The sequence below is a fragment of the Lutra lutra genome, chromosome 3, assembly GCF_902655055.1.
Source record: "Lutra lutra chromosome 3, mLutLut1.2, whole genome shotgun sequence".
In the NCBI taxonomy this organism is placed as follows: domain Eukaryota; kingdom Metazoa; phylum Chordata; class Mammalia; order Carnivora; family Mustelidae; genus Lutra; species Lutra lutra.
The window spans coordinates 96,833,447-96,849,192 of NC_062280.1; the positions used below are offsets into that span (position 1 = coordinate 96,833,447).

Consider the following 15,746-nt stretch of genomic DNA (forward strand, 5'->3'; position numbering starts at 1 on the left):
TACTTACAAACACCTACATTTAAGTTCTTTATTTATCACATATTAAAGGGATCACTTAATATAGTTCTTTCTTTACAAGGATAGTCATGATGAGTTAGGATCTTTTTCAATAATTTGCTAGTAAATCTCTTCTAAATGCAAGAATGTAGCCATGAAAGAATAAAAAAAAAACACCTTTTTAGCTTAATTGTGCTATTTAAGGAACAAAGCTTTCCTAGGCCATAAAAAATATTTTGTCTTCCTGTGTTCCTGCTTATCTTTACCTCTGAGAAATGCTGATAACATTAATAAGGTCGGTAATTTTCCTAATATAGACCTGCCAGAACAGGATGGGTACTGAGTATTTAACTATCAGTGTGGCTATTGTAACCTGAGGATTCTGGTCTCTTCTGGTAAGACCAATAAAGCTTGCTCCTATAGGGGGTCTTGTTATTAATAAACCTAATATTTTTAGAAAATATGTTTTTTTAAGAAGCATTTTGTTTAGTTATTTTATTTCTTACTGCCTTTCTCGGGTGCTTTAATCAGTAGGCCCACATTTACTTTATAAAAGATTAATTTAGGGGCGCCTGGGTGGCTCAGTGGGTTAAGCTGCTGCCTTCGGCTCAGGTCATGATCTCAGGGTCCTGGAATCGAGTCCCGCATTGGGCTCTCTGCTCAGCAGGAAGCCTGCTTCCCTCTCTCTCTCTCTCTCTGCCTGCCTCTCCGTCTACTTGTGATCTCTCTCTGTCAAATAAATAAATAAAATCTTTAAAAAAAAAAGATTAATTTAAAAAGGATAAAACAAAAGTAATTAGAAATATCTTACAGATATAGAAGTTTTGCATTCACTTTTAGTGTCTGTGTCTACAGATCTTGTTAAAGATCACTTCCTTCTTTCATTAATCAGACATAGCCCAGGAACCTGCTGGGGTCTCCATGAGGAGCTGATGGTCATATGTCCCTGTCTCAAAACATCAAGGATAGTGTGTATTGTTTCCAGCTGACCGGCGTGATGGTACAGCAGTGAGTCCTGTCAGCACAGCATTCTCTGCTCTAACTTGCTCCGCTTACGCCTCCTGCGCTCGCCTCTGCTCACTCACCTCCTCAGTAGCTTTCTTCCCTCCAGCCAGCCGGGCACTCCCATGTCATTTCAGTTACCATGACGGACAGAGGAGCTGAGTGAGCCTGTTTTGTGCCTGCACAGAAGTTACTTTGTTTTGGTATTACTCCATTTTTTGAAAAATTACTATTTGAGAACAGCTAGAGGGATTCTCCTTAAGTGTTTAGGGAATTTCTTTCTTTGTTATCTCCTTAAAAAGAGTTAGTTCACTCCCCCTATGTACACTCACATAGGAACTTTCAATCTGTCTTACAGGCAGTGAAGGAAAGAAACGGAGCTCCTCAGACCGCAGGCTCACGTTCAGCTAATTTATTTTAGTCCAGTGGCTCTTAACCTTTGTTGGTCCTTAATCCCTCTGAGACCATGGAGAGGGTAAAGCTCTCCAAAAATATACATACGATACAGACACCATTTTATAGACCATTTCAGGGGTTTCTCAGGCCCACAGTTAATCAGGCCATCCTAGGTCTTGTGAGAGGCCCACAGTTCCCACGTTAAGAACACCTGAACTTCAGTAAACCTGCAGCCCTTCTCTGTTCCAGCCAACATGTGTGATTATCATGAGGTTGTGTCAGAGAGATTTTCCCACCTGTGTCTATCACTCCTAGCTGCCAAGTAGCAAAGAAACCGTATCAACTACTCTCCTGCCTGATTGCTCAGAGGCTACACTCAGAAAACATAACTGTTAACAGATAAGGCTTGTAACTGATTATCCCAGAGGAAGCCTTCATTTCTGTTGCCCCTTACCGCTTCTGGCAGCCTCATGGCCACAGTGCTAAGTTCACTACCTATAGCCACATTCACCATTGTCCATTGTAGCCATCATAACATTAACCAAAGTCATTGCTACTAATTAATCTTGCCCTCTCATTTTTCTAAAATTATACTCTAAGTGGATCCTTTGGTTCCCAAAATTATGTAAAATGATTCCCTTTACACCCACACACTCCGTTTCTGGGTTTTACGCACTCAAGTCTCAATTTATTATAACCCAAGAAGGTGAGGTTTCAAAATAACACCTATACTGCTTACTCCCGAGTATAAGTTAGCCCTCATAGCGGCAGAGGTAGCCATCAGTTTCTGATTACTGTCAATCATTGCTAACCTTTCTGTGACTTGCCTCTGGCACATAAGGAGAATTTCTCGCATGTTAATTTCTAAAATTAGTCATTACTTAAATAGTGAGAGATGTTCTTTTAAAAACAGCTTAATTAAATATCTTAATTAAAGAGATCAACTGTAAAAGCTGATACTTTAAGGCCCTGAGTTTTTTGGGGTTTTTTTTGAAAGATTTCTTAGGTTTTTGTTTTGTGTTGGGAGGGTTGCTTTTTTATAAACAAATCTAAAGTATTTTGTTTTGTTTTTTTGGTGGGAAGATGGAGAGATTAAAATGTTTTTACAGAAATAAATTCCTTACCAGTTGAATGGGATAGAAGAGTCTGATACTATCTAAACATTACTTCATGTAAGTGAGAGTGGCCTGTTATTATACATTTTATTCATTTTATTTTTTGTGTTTTCTGTTTCCTATTTTTTATATTTTATGTATTTATTTAAATGTTTTATTTGCTCTTTTTATTTTTTTTATTTTTTTTTTAAATTTTATTTTTTATAAACATATAATATATTTTTATCCCCAGGGGTACAGGTCTGTGAATCGCCAGGTTTACACACTTCACAGCACTCACCATAGCACATACCCTCCCCAATGTCCATAACCCCACCCCCCTCCCCCCATCAACCCTCAGTTTGTTTTGTGAGATTAAGAGTCACTTATGGTTTGTCTCCCTCCCAATCCCATCTTGTTTCATTTACTCTTCCCCTACCCCCTTAACCCCCCGTGTTGCATCTCCTCTCCCTCATATCAGGGAGATCATATGATAGTTGTCTTTCTCCGATTGACTTATTTCGCTAAGCATGACACCCTCTAGTTCCATCCACGTCGTCACAAATGGCAAGATTTCATTTCTTTTGATAGCTGCATAGTATTCCATTGTGTATATATACCACATCTTCTTTATCCATTCGTCTGTTGATGGACATCTAGGTTCTTTCCATAGTTTGGCTATTGTAGACATTGCTGCTATAAACATTCGGGTGCACGTGCCCCTTCGGATCACTACGTTTGTATCATTAGGGTAAATACCCAGCAGTGCAATTGCTGGGTCATAGGGTAGCTCAATTTTCAACATTTTGAAGAACCTCCATGCTGTTTTCCAGAGTGGTTGCACCAGCTTGCATTCCCACCAACAGTATCGGAGGGTCCCCCTTTCTCCGCATCCTCGCCAGCATCTGTCATTTCCTGACTTGTTAATTTTAGCCATTCTGACTGGTGTGAGGTGATATCTCATTGTGGTTTTGATTTGTATTTCCCTGATGCCGAGTGATATGGAGCACTTTTTCATGTGTTTGTTGGCCATCTGGATGTCTTCTTTGCAGCAATGTCTGTTCATGTCTTCTGCCCATTTCTTGATTGGATTATTTGTTCTTTGGGTGTTGAGTTTGCTAAGTTCTTTATAGATTTTGGACACTAGCCCTTTATCTGATATGTCATTTGCAAATATCTTCTCCCATTCTGTCAGTTGTCTTTTGGTTTTGTTCACTGTTTCCTTTGCTGTGCAAAAGCTTTTGATCTTGATAAAATCCCAATAGTTCATTTTTGCCCTTGCTTCCCTTGCCTTTGGCGATGTTCCTAGGAAGATGTTGCTGCGGCTGAGGTCGAAGAGGTTGCTGCCTGTGTTCTCCTCAAGGATTTTGATGGAGTCCTTTCTCACATTGAGATCCTTCATCCACTTTGAGTCTATTTTCGTGTGTGGTATAAGGAAATGATCCAATTTCATTTTTCTGCATGTGGCTGTCCAATTTTCCCAACACCATTTATTGAAGAGGCTGTCTTTTTTCCATTGGACATTCTTTCCTGCTTTGTCGAAGATGAGTTGACCATAGAGTTGAGGGTCTATTTCTGGGCTCTCTATTCTGTTCCATTGATCTATGTGTCTGTTTTTGTGCCAGTACCATGCTGTCTTGATGATGACAGCTTTGTAATAGAGCTTGAAGTCCGGAATTGTGATGCCACCAACTTTGGCTTTCTTTTTCAATATTCCTTTGGCTATTTGAGGTCTTTTCTGGTTCCATATAAATTTTAAGATTATTTATTCCATTTCTTTGAAAAAAATGGATGGTATTTTGATAGGAATTGCATTAAATGTGTAGATTGCTTTAGGTAGCATAGACATTTTCACAATATTTATTCTTCCAATCCAGGAGCATGGAACATTTTTCCATTTCTTTGTGTCTTCCTCAATTTCTTTCATGAGTACTTTATAGTTTTCTGAGTATAGATTCTTAGCCTCTTTGGTTAGGTTTATTCCTAGGTATCTTATAGTTTTGGGTGCAATTGTAAATGGGATTGACTCCTTAATTTCTCTTTTTTCTGTCTTGTTGTTGGTGTAGAGAAATGCAACTGATTTCTGCGCATTGATTTTATATCCTGACACTTGACTGAATTCCTGTACAAGTTCTAGCAGTTTTGGAGTGGAGTCTTTTGGGTTTTCCACATATAGTATCATATCATCTGCGAAGAGTGATAGTTTGACTTCTTCTTTGCCGATTTGGATGCTTTTAATTTCCTTTTGTTGTCTGATTGCTGAGGCTAGGACTTCGAGTACTATGTTGAATAGCAGTGGTGATAACGGACATCCCTGCCGTGTTCCTGACCTTAGCGGAAAAGCTTTCATTTTTTCTCCATTGAGAATGATATTTGTGGTGGGTTTTTCATAGATGGCTTTGATAATATTGAGGTATGTGCCCTCTATCCCTACACTTTGAAGAGTTTTGATCAAGAAGGGATGCTGTACTTTGTCAAATGCTTTTTCAGCATCTATGGAGAGTATCATATGGTTCTTGTTCTTTCTTTTATTAATGTGTTATATCACATTGATTGATTTGCGGGTGTTGAACCAACCTTGCAGCCCTGGAATAAATCCCACTTGGTCGTGGTGAATAATCCTTTTAATGTACTGTTGAATCCTATTGGCTAGTATTTTGGTGAGAATTTTTGCTTCTGTGTTCATCAAGGATATTGGTCTGTAGTTCTCTTTTTTGATGGGATCCTTATCTTGTTTTGGAATCAAGGTGATGCTGGCCTCATAAATGAGTTTGGACGTTTTCCTTCCATTTCTATTTTTTGGAACAGTTTCAGGAGAATAGGAATTAGTTCTTCTTTAAATGTTTGGTAGAATTCCCCCGGGAAGCCGTCTGGCCCTGGGCTTTTGTTTGTTTGGAGATTTTAGATGACTATTTCAATCTCCTTACTGGTTATGAGTCTGTTCAGGCTTTCTATTTCTTCCTGGTTCAGTTGTGGTAGTTTATATGTCTCTAGGAATGCATCCATTTCTTCCAGATTGTCAAATTTGTTGGCATAGAGTTGCTCATAGTATGTTCTTATAATTGTCTGTATTTCTTTGGTGTTACTTGTGATCTCTCCTCTTTCATTCATGATTTTATTTATTTGGGTCCTTTCTCTTTTCTTTTTGATAAGTCTGGCCAGGGGTTTATCGATCTTATTAATTCTTTCAAAGAACCAGCTCATAGTTTCGTTGATTTGTTCTTTTTTTTTTTTTTTTTTTTTGGTTTCTATTTCATTGATTTCTGCTCTGATCTTTATGATTTCTCTTCTCCTACTGGGTTTAGGCTTTCTTTCTTGTTCTTTCTCCAGCTCTTTTAGGTGTAGGATTAGGTTGTGTACCTGAGACCTTTCTTGTTTCTTGAGAAAGGCTTGTACCGCTATATATTTTCCTCTCAGGACTGCCTTTGTTGTGTCCCACAGATTTTGAACCGTTGTGTTTTCATTATCATTTGTTTCCATGAATTTTTCAATTCTTCTTTAATTTTCTGGTTGACCCATTCATTCTTTAGAAGGATGCTGTTTAGTCTCCATGTATTTGGATTCTTTCCAAATTTCCTCTTGTGATTGAGTTCTAGCTTCAGAGCATTGTGGTCTGAAAATATGCAGGGAATGATCCCAATCTTTTGATACGGGTTGAGACCTGATTTAGGACCAAGAATGTGATCTATTCTGGAGAATGTTCCATGTGCACTAGAGAAGAATGTGTATTCTGTTGCTTTGGGATGAAATGTTCTGAATATATCTGTGATGTCCATCTGTTCCAGTGTGTCATTTAAGGCCTTGATTTCCTTGTTGATCTTTTGATTGGATGATCTGTCCATTTCAGTGAGGGGAGTGTTAACATCCCCTACTATTATTGTATGATTGTTGATGTGTTTCTTTGATTTTGTTATTAGTTGGTTTATATAGTTGGCTGCTCCCACGTTAGGGGCATAGATATTTAAAATTGTTAGATCTTCTTGTTGGACAGATCCTTTGAGTATGATATAGTGTCCTTCCTCATCTCTTATTATAGACTTTGGCTTAAAATCTAATTGATCTGATATAAGGATTGCCACTCCTGCTTTCTTCTGATGGCCATTAGCATGGTAAATTCTTTTCCACCCCCTAACTTTAAATCTGGAGGTGTCTTCGGGTCTAAAATGAGTTTCTTGTAGGCAACATATAGATGGGTTTTGTTTTTTTATCCATTCTGATACCCTGTGTCTTTTGATTGGGGCATTTAGCCCATTAACATTCAGGGTAAGTATTGAGAGATATGAATTTAGTGCCATTGTATTGCCTGTAAGGTGACTGTTACTGTATATTGTCTCCGTTCCTTTCTGATCTACTACTTTTAGGCTCTCTCTTTGCTTAGAGGACCCCTTTCAATATTTCCTGTAGAGCTGGTTTGGTGTTTGCAAATTCATTCAGTTTTTGTTTGTCCTGGAAGCTTTTAATCTCTCCTTCTATTTTCAATGATAGCCTAGCTGGATATAGTATTCTTGGCTACATGTTTTTCTCGTTGAGTGCTCTGAATATATCATGCCAGCTCTTTCTGGCCTGCCAGGTCTCTGTGGATAAGTCTGCTGCCAATCTAATATTTTTACCATTGTACGTTACAGACTTCTTTTCCCGGGCTGCTTTCAGGATCTTCTCTTTGTTACTAAGACTTGTAAATTTTACTATTAGGTGATGGGGTGTGCACCTATTCTATGATTTTGAGGGGGGTTCTCTGAACCTCCTGGATTTTGATGCTTGTTCCCTTTGCCATATTGGGGAAATTCTCTCCAATAATTCTCTCCAATATACCTTCTGCTCCCCTCTCTGTTTCCTCTTCTTCTGGAATCCCAATTATTCCAATGTTGTTTCGTCTTATGGTGTCACTTATCTCTCGAATTCTCCCCTCGTGGTCCAGTAGCTGTTTGTCCCTCTTTTGCTCAGCTTCTTTATTCTCTGTCATTTGTTCTTCTATATCACTAATTCTTTCTTCTCCCTCATTTATCCTAGCAGTGAGAGCCTCCATTTTTGATTGCACCTCATTAATAGCTTTTTTGATTTCAACTTGGTTAGATTTTAGTTCTTTTCTTTCTCCAGAAAGGGCTTTTATATCTCCCGAGAGGGTTTCTCTAATATCTTCCATGCCTTTTTCGAGCCCAGCTAGAACCTTGAGAATCGTCATTCTGAACTCTAGATCTGACATATTACCAATGTCTGTATTGATTAGGTCCCTAGCCTTCGGTACTGCCTCTTGTTCTTTTTTTTGTGGTGAATTTTTCCGCCTTGTCATTTTGTCCAGATAAGAATATATGAAGGAGCTAGTAAAATACTAAAAGGGTGGCAACAACCCCAGGAAAATATGCTTTAACCAAATCAGAAGAGATCCCAAATCGTGAGGGGTGAGAAAGGGGATAAAAAGAGGTTCAGAAAGAAAAAAGAAAAAAAAAAAAAAGAAACAATTAAAAAAAGAAAACCAATAAAGAATATAAAAAGGAAAAAATATATATATATATATATATTAGATAAACTAGTTTAAAAACGTTAAAAAAGAAAAGGGTAAAAGTTAAAAAAATTTAACCAAAGAAGAGAAAAAAAAATTGAAAAAGGAAAAAAAATTAAATTAACTGCAAGGCTAAAGAATCATAGGGAGAAAGCCATGAGTTCTGTGCTTTGCTTTCTCCTGCTCTGGAATTTCGCTGCTCTCCTTGGTATAGAAACTGCACTCCTTGGTAGGTGAACTTGGTCCTGGCTGGGTTTCTTGTTGATCTTCTGGGGGAGGGGCCTGTTGTAGTGATTCTCAAGCGTCTTTGCCCCAGGCGGAGTTGCACCGCCCTTACCCGTGGCCGGTCTGAGTAATCCGTTCGGGTTTGCTTTCGGGAGCTTTTGTTCCCTGAGCGCTTTCCATAGAGTTCCGGAGGGCGGGAATGAAGATGGCAGCCTCCCAGTCTCCGGCCCGGAGGAGCCAAGAGCCCGGGGCCCCACTCCTCAGTGCGCCCTCAGAGAACAGCGCCCAATTACTCCCGTCACCCTGGCCTCTGGCCGCGCTCCGAGCTGACCGAGCCTGCGACCAGTTCAAGGTAACCCCGAGCTTAGAGCTCACTCCTCGGCTCTGTCTCTGTAGCCAGCTTCCCCGTTCTAATACCTGTAAGCTCTGCGACACTCAGACACCCCAGATCCTTCTGTGACCCTGTGGGACCTGAGGCCACGCTGACCCTGCATGGGCTTCACCCCAGTTAAGCCTCTGGAGCGATGTCCCTCAGCGGAACAGACTTTTTTTTTTTTTTTTTAAGATTTTTTATTTATTTATTTGTCAGAGAGAGAGGGAGAGAGAGCGAGCACAGGCAGACAGAATGACAGGCAGAGGCAGAGGGAGAAGCAGGCTCCCTGACGAGCAAGGAGCCCGATGCGGGACTCAATCCCAGGACGCTGGGATCATGACCTGAGCCGAAGGCAGCTGCTTAACCAACTGAGCCACCCAGGAGTCCCCGGAACAGACTTTTAAAAGTCCTGATTTTGTGCTCAGTTGCTCCACCGCTTGCCGGGAGCCGACCCCTCCCCCCGCGGTCTATCTTCCTGTTGCTTTGGATTCACTTCTCAGCCAGTCCTACCTTTCAGAAAGTGGTTGATTTTCTGTTTCTAGAGTTGCTGTTCTTCTTCTCTTCGATCTCCATTGGATTTGTAGGTGTTTGCAATCTTTAGATAAGCTATCTAGCTGATCTCCCGCTACCTGAAGTAGTCTCAGCCTGCTACTTCTCCGCCTTCTTGACTCCTCCTCCTTATTTGCTCTTTTTAAATGGTGCCTGGCTGGCCTAGTCGGTGGAGCGGGCAACCCTTGATCACAGGGCTGGGGGTTCCAGCCCCATGTCAGGTGTAGAGATTGCTTAGAAATAAAATCTTAAAAAAAATGTATTTCAACCTATGTCTAGGAAGAGAGCCAGTTGAGAGAGGGAGTAAGACAATAAATTGAAAAGAATCATATTAAGTCAAAGCCTCCTTAGTTAATGATAGAATCCTTAGCACCCTTCTCCTAATCAGCTCCCGGTTTACTGGTAGCCAGTACTGTACCCTTCAGGCAGGAAATTGAAGGACTCCTTTTCGGAGAACCAGACTGGACCACAAGAAGACTATGGAGACTGACAGGGTTTTCCTGACAGTCACTGGTGATCTCAGTGAAGTCCCCCACATGAAACTTGCCATCACATTTTATTCTTAATGCTTATTAAGTCTCATTCTTAAATATGAATGGACAGTAAAGGCCTCCAGGCCTGGGGGAAAGCTTTTCACTTGAAAAGCAGAGACCAAAACAATCATGTAAGCCAAGAAAGAGATCAGAAGAAGCAGAGACAATCGAACAAACTGAGGAAGACTTTAAAAGGAAACCCCAAAACTATTACTAATGTCCATAGAGAAGTGAAAGAAAATACTGTACCCATGAAACCAAAACAAGGAGAGGAAATTAGACAAGTGAAAGCTCTTAGAATTTAACCTGTCATATCAGAAAATAGTAATTCAGCAAGGCTGGGAAATAAGGTAATGAGGCACTCACAAAGAAAGAAGGACAAACAGCAATCAGAAAGTGTGAGAAAAGTTGAAGGAAATCAAATGATCAATCCAGAAGCTTTTGCCTAATAGGAATTCCACAAAGAGAAGACAGAAAAAAACAGAGGAAGAAAACATAAGAAAATTTCCTAGAACTGAAGGACGTGGGTTTTTCTGTTTTAAAGTGCCCATCGAACACCTAATAAATGAGTGGAAAACCAAAACACATGCACACACCCAATAAAGCTACCACTCTCCTGATTTTCTCCCTTTCTTACTGTTGTTTTTGTGTATCTTTCCTTAGTATCTCTTCCTCATTACACCCTTAATGCTGTTTCTGTGCTTTCTGTCTTTGACTTTGACCTTTTCTCACTACCTTCTCCCTTCATGTATCATGACCTCAAGTCTGATATCTTTAACCAACGTCTCTATGTTAGTGGTTCCCAGATGTGTGATTCTAGTTGTTTCTTTCTCTTGAACTCCAGACCTGCTTCCTGGACTCTCTACCCTGGTACCCAGTAGTCCTCACAAGTGTGTAAAAGTGAACTTATTTCCTTACCTATTCTCTTTTTGTCTTTTCATGAGCCCAGTATTTTCCTGTATTCCCTATCACAGGAAAATACCATTTCTACAGTGTTGCAAGTCAGAAATATAGGAATTTAAGTATCACCCTGGGCCCCTCCATTTTCCTGACCTCTTGTAGTCAATCAGTATGTCCTTTTATTTTTTTATGTTTTTATTTTTTATTAAGTTCAACCAGCCAATATATAGTAGTACATCATTAGTTTTTGATGTAGTGCTCAATGATTCATTAGTTGCATATAACACCCAGTATGTCTTTTTAGATCTTCGTGGTGATAAGCCCTGTGTGTCCCACATTCCCAGGAAATCCTTCTGTTCTTTCATTCACATGTATGCAGGGACAAGCAGGGTCATTGTGTGTTTGGGGAGGAAATCTATAGCATGAAAAAGGAGAACAAAAATAAGCTGATAGGGGCGCCTGAGTGGCTCGGTCGGTTGAGCACTGCCTTCAGCTCAGGTCATGATCCCAGGGTCCTGGGATCGAGTCCCACATTGGGCTCCCTGTTCAGCAGAGAGCCTGCTATCCCTCTCCCTCTGCCTGCCTCTCTGCCTACTTGTGCTCTCTGTCTCTCTGTCAAATAAATAAATAAATCTTTAAAAAAAAAAAAGCTGATAGAAGAATTAACCCTAAAGATAACATTTTAAAAACTCAAAGTAGTAGCCTCACATTTAAGAAGCTACTGCAAATATAAATAAAATCAGACTACTATGACAAAGGAACAAAAAACAAAAAAGGAAATTTTAGATGTTGAAAATATGGCTGTCAAAATAATTCTGTAGTCAGGGTTGCGAGATAAATTAGAGAAAAACTCTTAAGAATTTAGAGAGTAAAAAGACAAAAAGAAGGAAAATATGACAATAAGAGATAGGACATTACGTCTAGTTCAACATTCTGCTAACAGTAATTCCACAAAAAAAGAAAATAAAGAAGAAGAAGCTATCAAAGAATAGTGGAAATTTCCAAGAGCTAAAGCTACTGAGTGCCGTTCAAAATTAAGGTATCCTGGGTGCTGAGCAGAAGGCAGATAGATATAAATGACACAGATACAGAAATATAGATTATTGTGAAATTGTAGAGCACCAGGGATAAAGACAAGGTCTTAAAAGCCTGTAAAACAAAGGGAAAGTGCAACCTATGAGGGAACATCCTTGGCATCGTCCGGTGTTGGAAGAAGCAGAGCAATGTCTTTAAGGACTTGAAAAGAATTGCATGCCCAGCGAAACTACTAAGGGTTAGAAACAAAATCAGTTCATTTCCAGACATGCAAGGACTCAGAAGGTCATGCTTTAATTAGAAATAGATGATGGGATTTGTTCACGTTTTCTGAACATTTGCTACTATTTTCAAAATCCTGAAAGCCCTCTTGGCCATCCTATTATATGGAATAGAACATTTTCTTTAAATATTTAATTATCTTTTCTGGTTTGTTACTTTTTTAAACACCAAACTCTGTTAGTCTGCTAATCTCTCTGCTTTTCTTCACCCTTTTCTTAGAATTTCCCTTGTGCCTTGTTTTAAAAATCTTGTCTCATGGTTAATAATCTCCTTCTTTATATTTTTATCTAAATTCTGTTACTTCCATAACTAAGATAACTTTTTATAATACATGAGGTTGTATAAATAGCAGCCACAGAAAACAGAAGCTGTACTTTTTGGGGGGATGATTTTTTTCCTGTTATGTTTTAATTTTATCAATACGGATACAGCCTAAATCTTCCAGCTTTCCTCCCTTCTTTTTTTTTTTTTAATTTAAAAATTTGTGATTATATTTATAAACATATAATCATAAAGCTTGCTGTTTTAACCATTGTTAAGTGTACAGTTCAGTGGTAATACTACTTAATATCACATTCACAATGTTGTGCAATTGTCTCCACTATTTTCAAAACTTTCATCTCCTCAGACAGACTCTGTGACCATTTAGCAATAACTACCCATCTCCCTTTCCCTCAGCCCCTGGTAACCACTAATCCTTCTCTCTATGGATTTGCTATATCTTCCTTTATTATGCACCACTGCTAAGAAGTGCAGGTAAGATATGTTACATAAAATATTTCTTTACAATATACTTTGCTATCATTATCTGTAGAGTCTGTCAGTGTTATCTATCACTACATAACAATTACCCCAAAATTTAGTGTCTTCACACAACAATATTCATATATTATTTCTTATGGTTTCTGTGGGTGAGGAATTCAACCAGGGTGTAACCAGGGTATAATGGAGATGATGTGTCTCTGCTCCACAATGACTGGGGCCTTTGGTAGAAGACCCCAAGTCTGAGATCTGGAAACATCTCAAGGCTCATTCAGTGACGATTTCTGGCAGTTGATGCTGTCCTGTAACCTAGGGGCCTACCACGAGTTGTCAACTTAAACAACCACACATGGTTTGCTCTCTCTCTCTTAGGCTTCCCCACAACATGGTGGTGAGGCTCCAAAGGCAAACAACCCAAGACAAAAAGAGGAAGAGATTCAGAATGCCAGCAACCAAGTGAAAGCCATGTAATCTTCAATGACCTAGCCTCAGGAGTCACACAGTGTCGTTTTCACTGCATTCTATTGATTGAGACAGTTAGAAAGATTCACCCAGGTTCAGAGGAGAGGAACACAGACCCCACCTCTAAATGTAGCGTGTCGGTGTCACATTGTGAGAAGAGCATGTCAAATAGGATAAGAACTGGTGTGACCATCTTTGGAAATGCAGTGTGTATCCACCATGGTACCCCTAACAGGAATTCTCTAAAATTGAGTCCTTATCTTCCTTCACTGCTAGCTAATCACTTGTGGAGATATGTATACCACTTTCTCTAATAAGGAAGTTGAGATTCACATATTGAAAAGAAAACAAAAAAACACGAGATAATGATGGAGATTTTCTTAGAAAAGGGAAATATATTTCTTGAAAGCAAGATAATTATTAAGATGTGTCTGTTAAAGAAGCAGCTCTAATTAATCGCTTTAATGCTATTTGAAAAAATGCTTCCTAGTCAAGAAAAAATTTTAATATGAAAAACGTTGTTTATGAACACTGTATTTATAGTTTGGGCATGAAACCATTTTGGTAGGTTCTTGGAATATTTAAATACACAATTTTCCTTTCCCTGACATACCTCTAGACCAGATAGTTGATGAAGTATAATTTTATTACATAAATTCTGTAGCCGCGTTACCTAACATCTCTAAAGCTTTAGTGTCCTCATGTAAAATACAGGAAGAAAACTAGTACCTGTCTCACAGAGATTAAATGAGTTAATCTATGTAAAGTGCTTGGCACACTGTAATTGCTAAAAAAAAAAAAAGACAGGAAGTATATAGATGTGTTAATGATATTCTGCATATATGTATATATGAAGAGTCATAGCATAATTGAATTCATTTCCAACAAGGTATTCAAAAAATAAAGGAATATGGTTACTGAAAATAGTTGGTTAATCTGTTTCATTTAGGAAGAACATATTAGATGGCTTTTTAATTTGATAACTGTTTGTTTTTCCTAGTTTGAAAAAGAGAAGCAGCATGATATTCGATCATTCTTTTTACTAAAACCTAAGAAAAGACAGTTGGTGACCTCCTGCGATGAATCAGGAATATTCCAAGAGAAAAATACTGTCGTGCCAGCAGACCCTGGAGAAAGAGCCACAAGACATATCATTGATTATGAAAGCAATGTTGAACCTGAAGCTAAAAGATTGAAGTCGGTCACCACCAGTAACCACTGCAGTGTCCCAGAGGAGAAACCATCCTGGCCCAGACAAACCACGGCCCTAGCCCAGGCAGCCAGCCCACCCTTTCCTGGAAAGGGCTGGCAGTGTGGTTTCTGCACCTATATCAATAACTCGGTGTTACCTTATTGTGAAATGTGTGAGAACCCTCCAGGCAGAGCTGGTGAGTACATGGAGCGTGGCCCCTGGGAGGGGGCTGGCAGTATCATCTTCACATGGTCTGTGTTTTTAGAGGCAACTGCTGTTAGCACGGGTTAGTGGGACTCAACACTGACTTTAGCTGTTAAGCTAGAGTAAGAACTTTACATAGTGAAGACTGAATTTATCTCCCGGTGGAATGTGGAAAGCTCCCAGTTCTGTCAAGAATGTATATCCCTGAGCGTCTGTGACATGGCATTAATTTGGCACAAATGGACATTTCTCATTAATGCCAGCAGGATGTGAATTCAGTGGGCAGGAGTAGAAGCTCTGTTGCTATGGCAGCAAATATGCCTTATAGTCATAGACCTGCTGTTTTTTTTCTCCTGTAGATAATACTTGTTTTTAAAGAAATTATAGATTATTTTTGTTTAAATAGCAAAATAATCCAGTGTAGCTTCTTTGCCTAGTAAAATATACATTGTGTCCTGTTTCTTGCATGACAAATCATAAAAATTCCTCTGTAGATCTTTGAAGAACCAAATTGGTATCTGTTTTCTGAGTTTATTCTTTTCCAAAACTTGCTATTTTAAAAGTAAAAATTATAAACATACCTCAGAGTATGTTTTTATAGCATGGTATTATTCTGATATTTTGTTTTTGAAATGATTATTAATACTGAGGTTGTCTTAAGAAAAAAGATCATTAGTATTTCTTTTGTTTCCAGTTTTAGAGACTATTTTCATGGCAACTTAGAAGGCCAAGTTGACAGTTTGGGAAGCTGGAAGAAATCACTTTATTTTATCAGTTGTAATAATTGTACACACCTCCTTTCCTGTCATTAGAGAAGTGGCATTAACAGAGTCCGCTAAGATAAAGGCTCTGCTTGTGGTTCCTTCCTGTCTTTCTTGTTCTCCTGTCTTAGTTTTAATCTGAAAGAAAATGTAATCAGTAGCTGAGTCTTTCCTCTTTCAATTCTGGGTGTTCCTACAAAAATGACAAGTCTGCCATCTGGGTGGTTATATTTGTAACGTGGACACCTGTTGTCTGTGAACTAAATTGGAACCACAAGCTTATCCCATATAATATCTCTCAGAATTTGCATTATCTCATTCAATTTCCAACTACTCCAGGTCATAAAAATAAAGTATCTCATGACTACCGGATAATGCCAGTTCACATAGAAGTATAAGTTGAGTGATTTAGCAATGAAATCATAGTTTAATAGGATTTTATAGTTCTGATTTTTCTTTGTGATACCAAGAGCAACAGC

General features: G+C 38.9%; 1 protein-coding gene across 3 annotated transcripts in view; it reads left to right on the forward strand.

Moving 5' to 3' along the window:
* ZRANB3 (zinc finger RANBP2-type containing 3) overlaps nucleotides 1-15,746 on the forward strand; it is a 329,435-nt gene that overhangs the window by 290,046 nt on the left and 23,643 nt on the right. For all 3 annotated transcript variants that reach the window (XM_047722507.1, XM_047722509.1, XM_047722508.1), the window contains exon 13: nucleotides 14,111-14,498. In XM_047722507.1, the coding sequence (XP_047578463.1) occupies nucleotides 14,111-14,498 (388 nt within the window). The remainder of the gene's footprint in view (nucleotides 1-14,110; nucleotides 14,499-15,746) is intronic.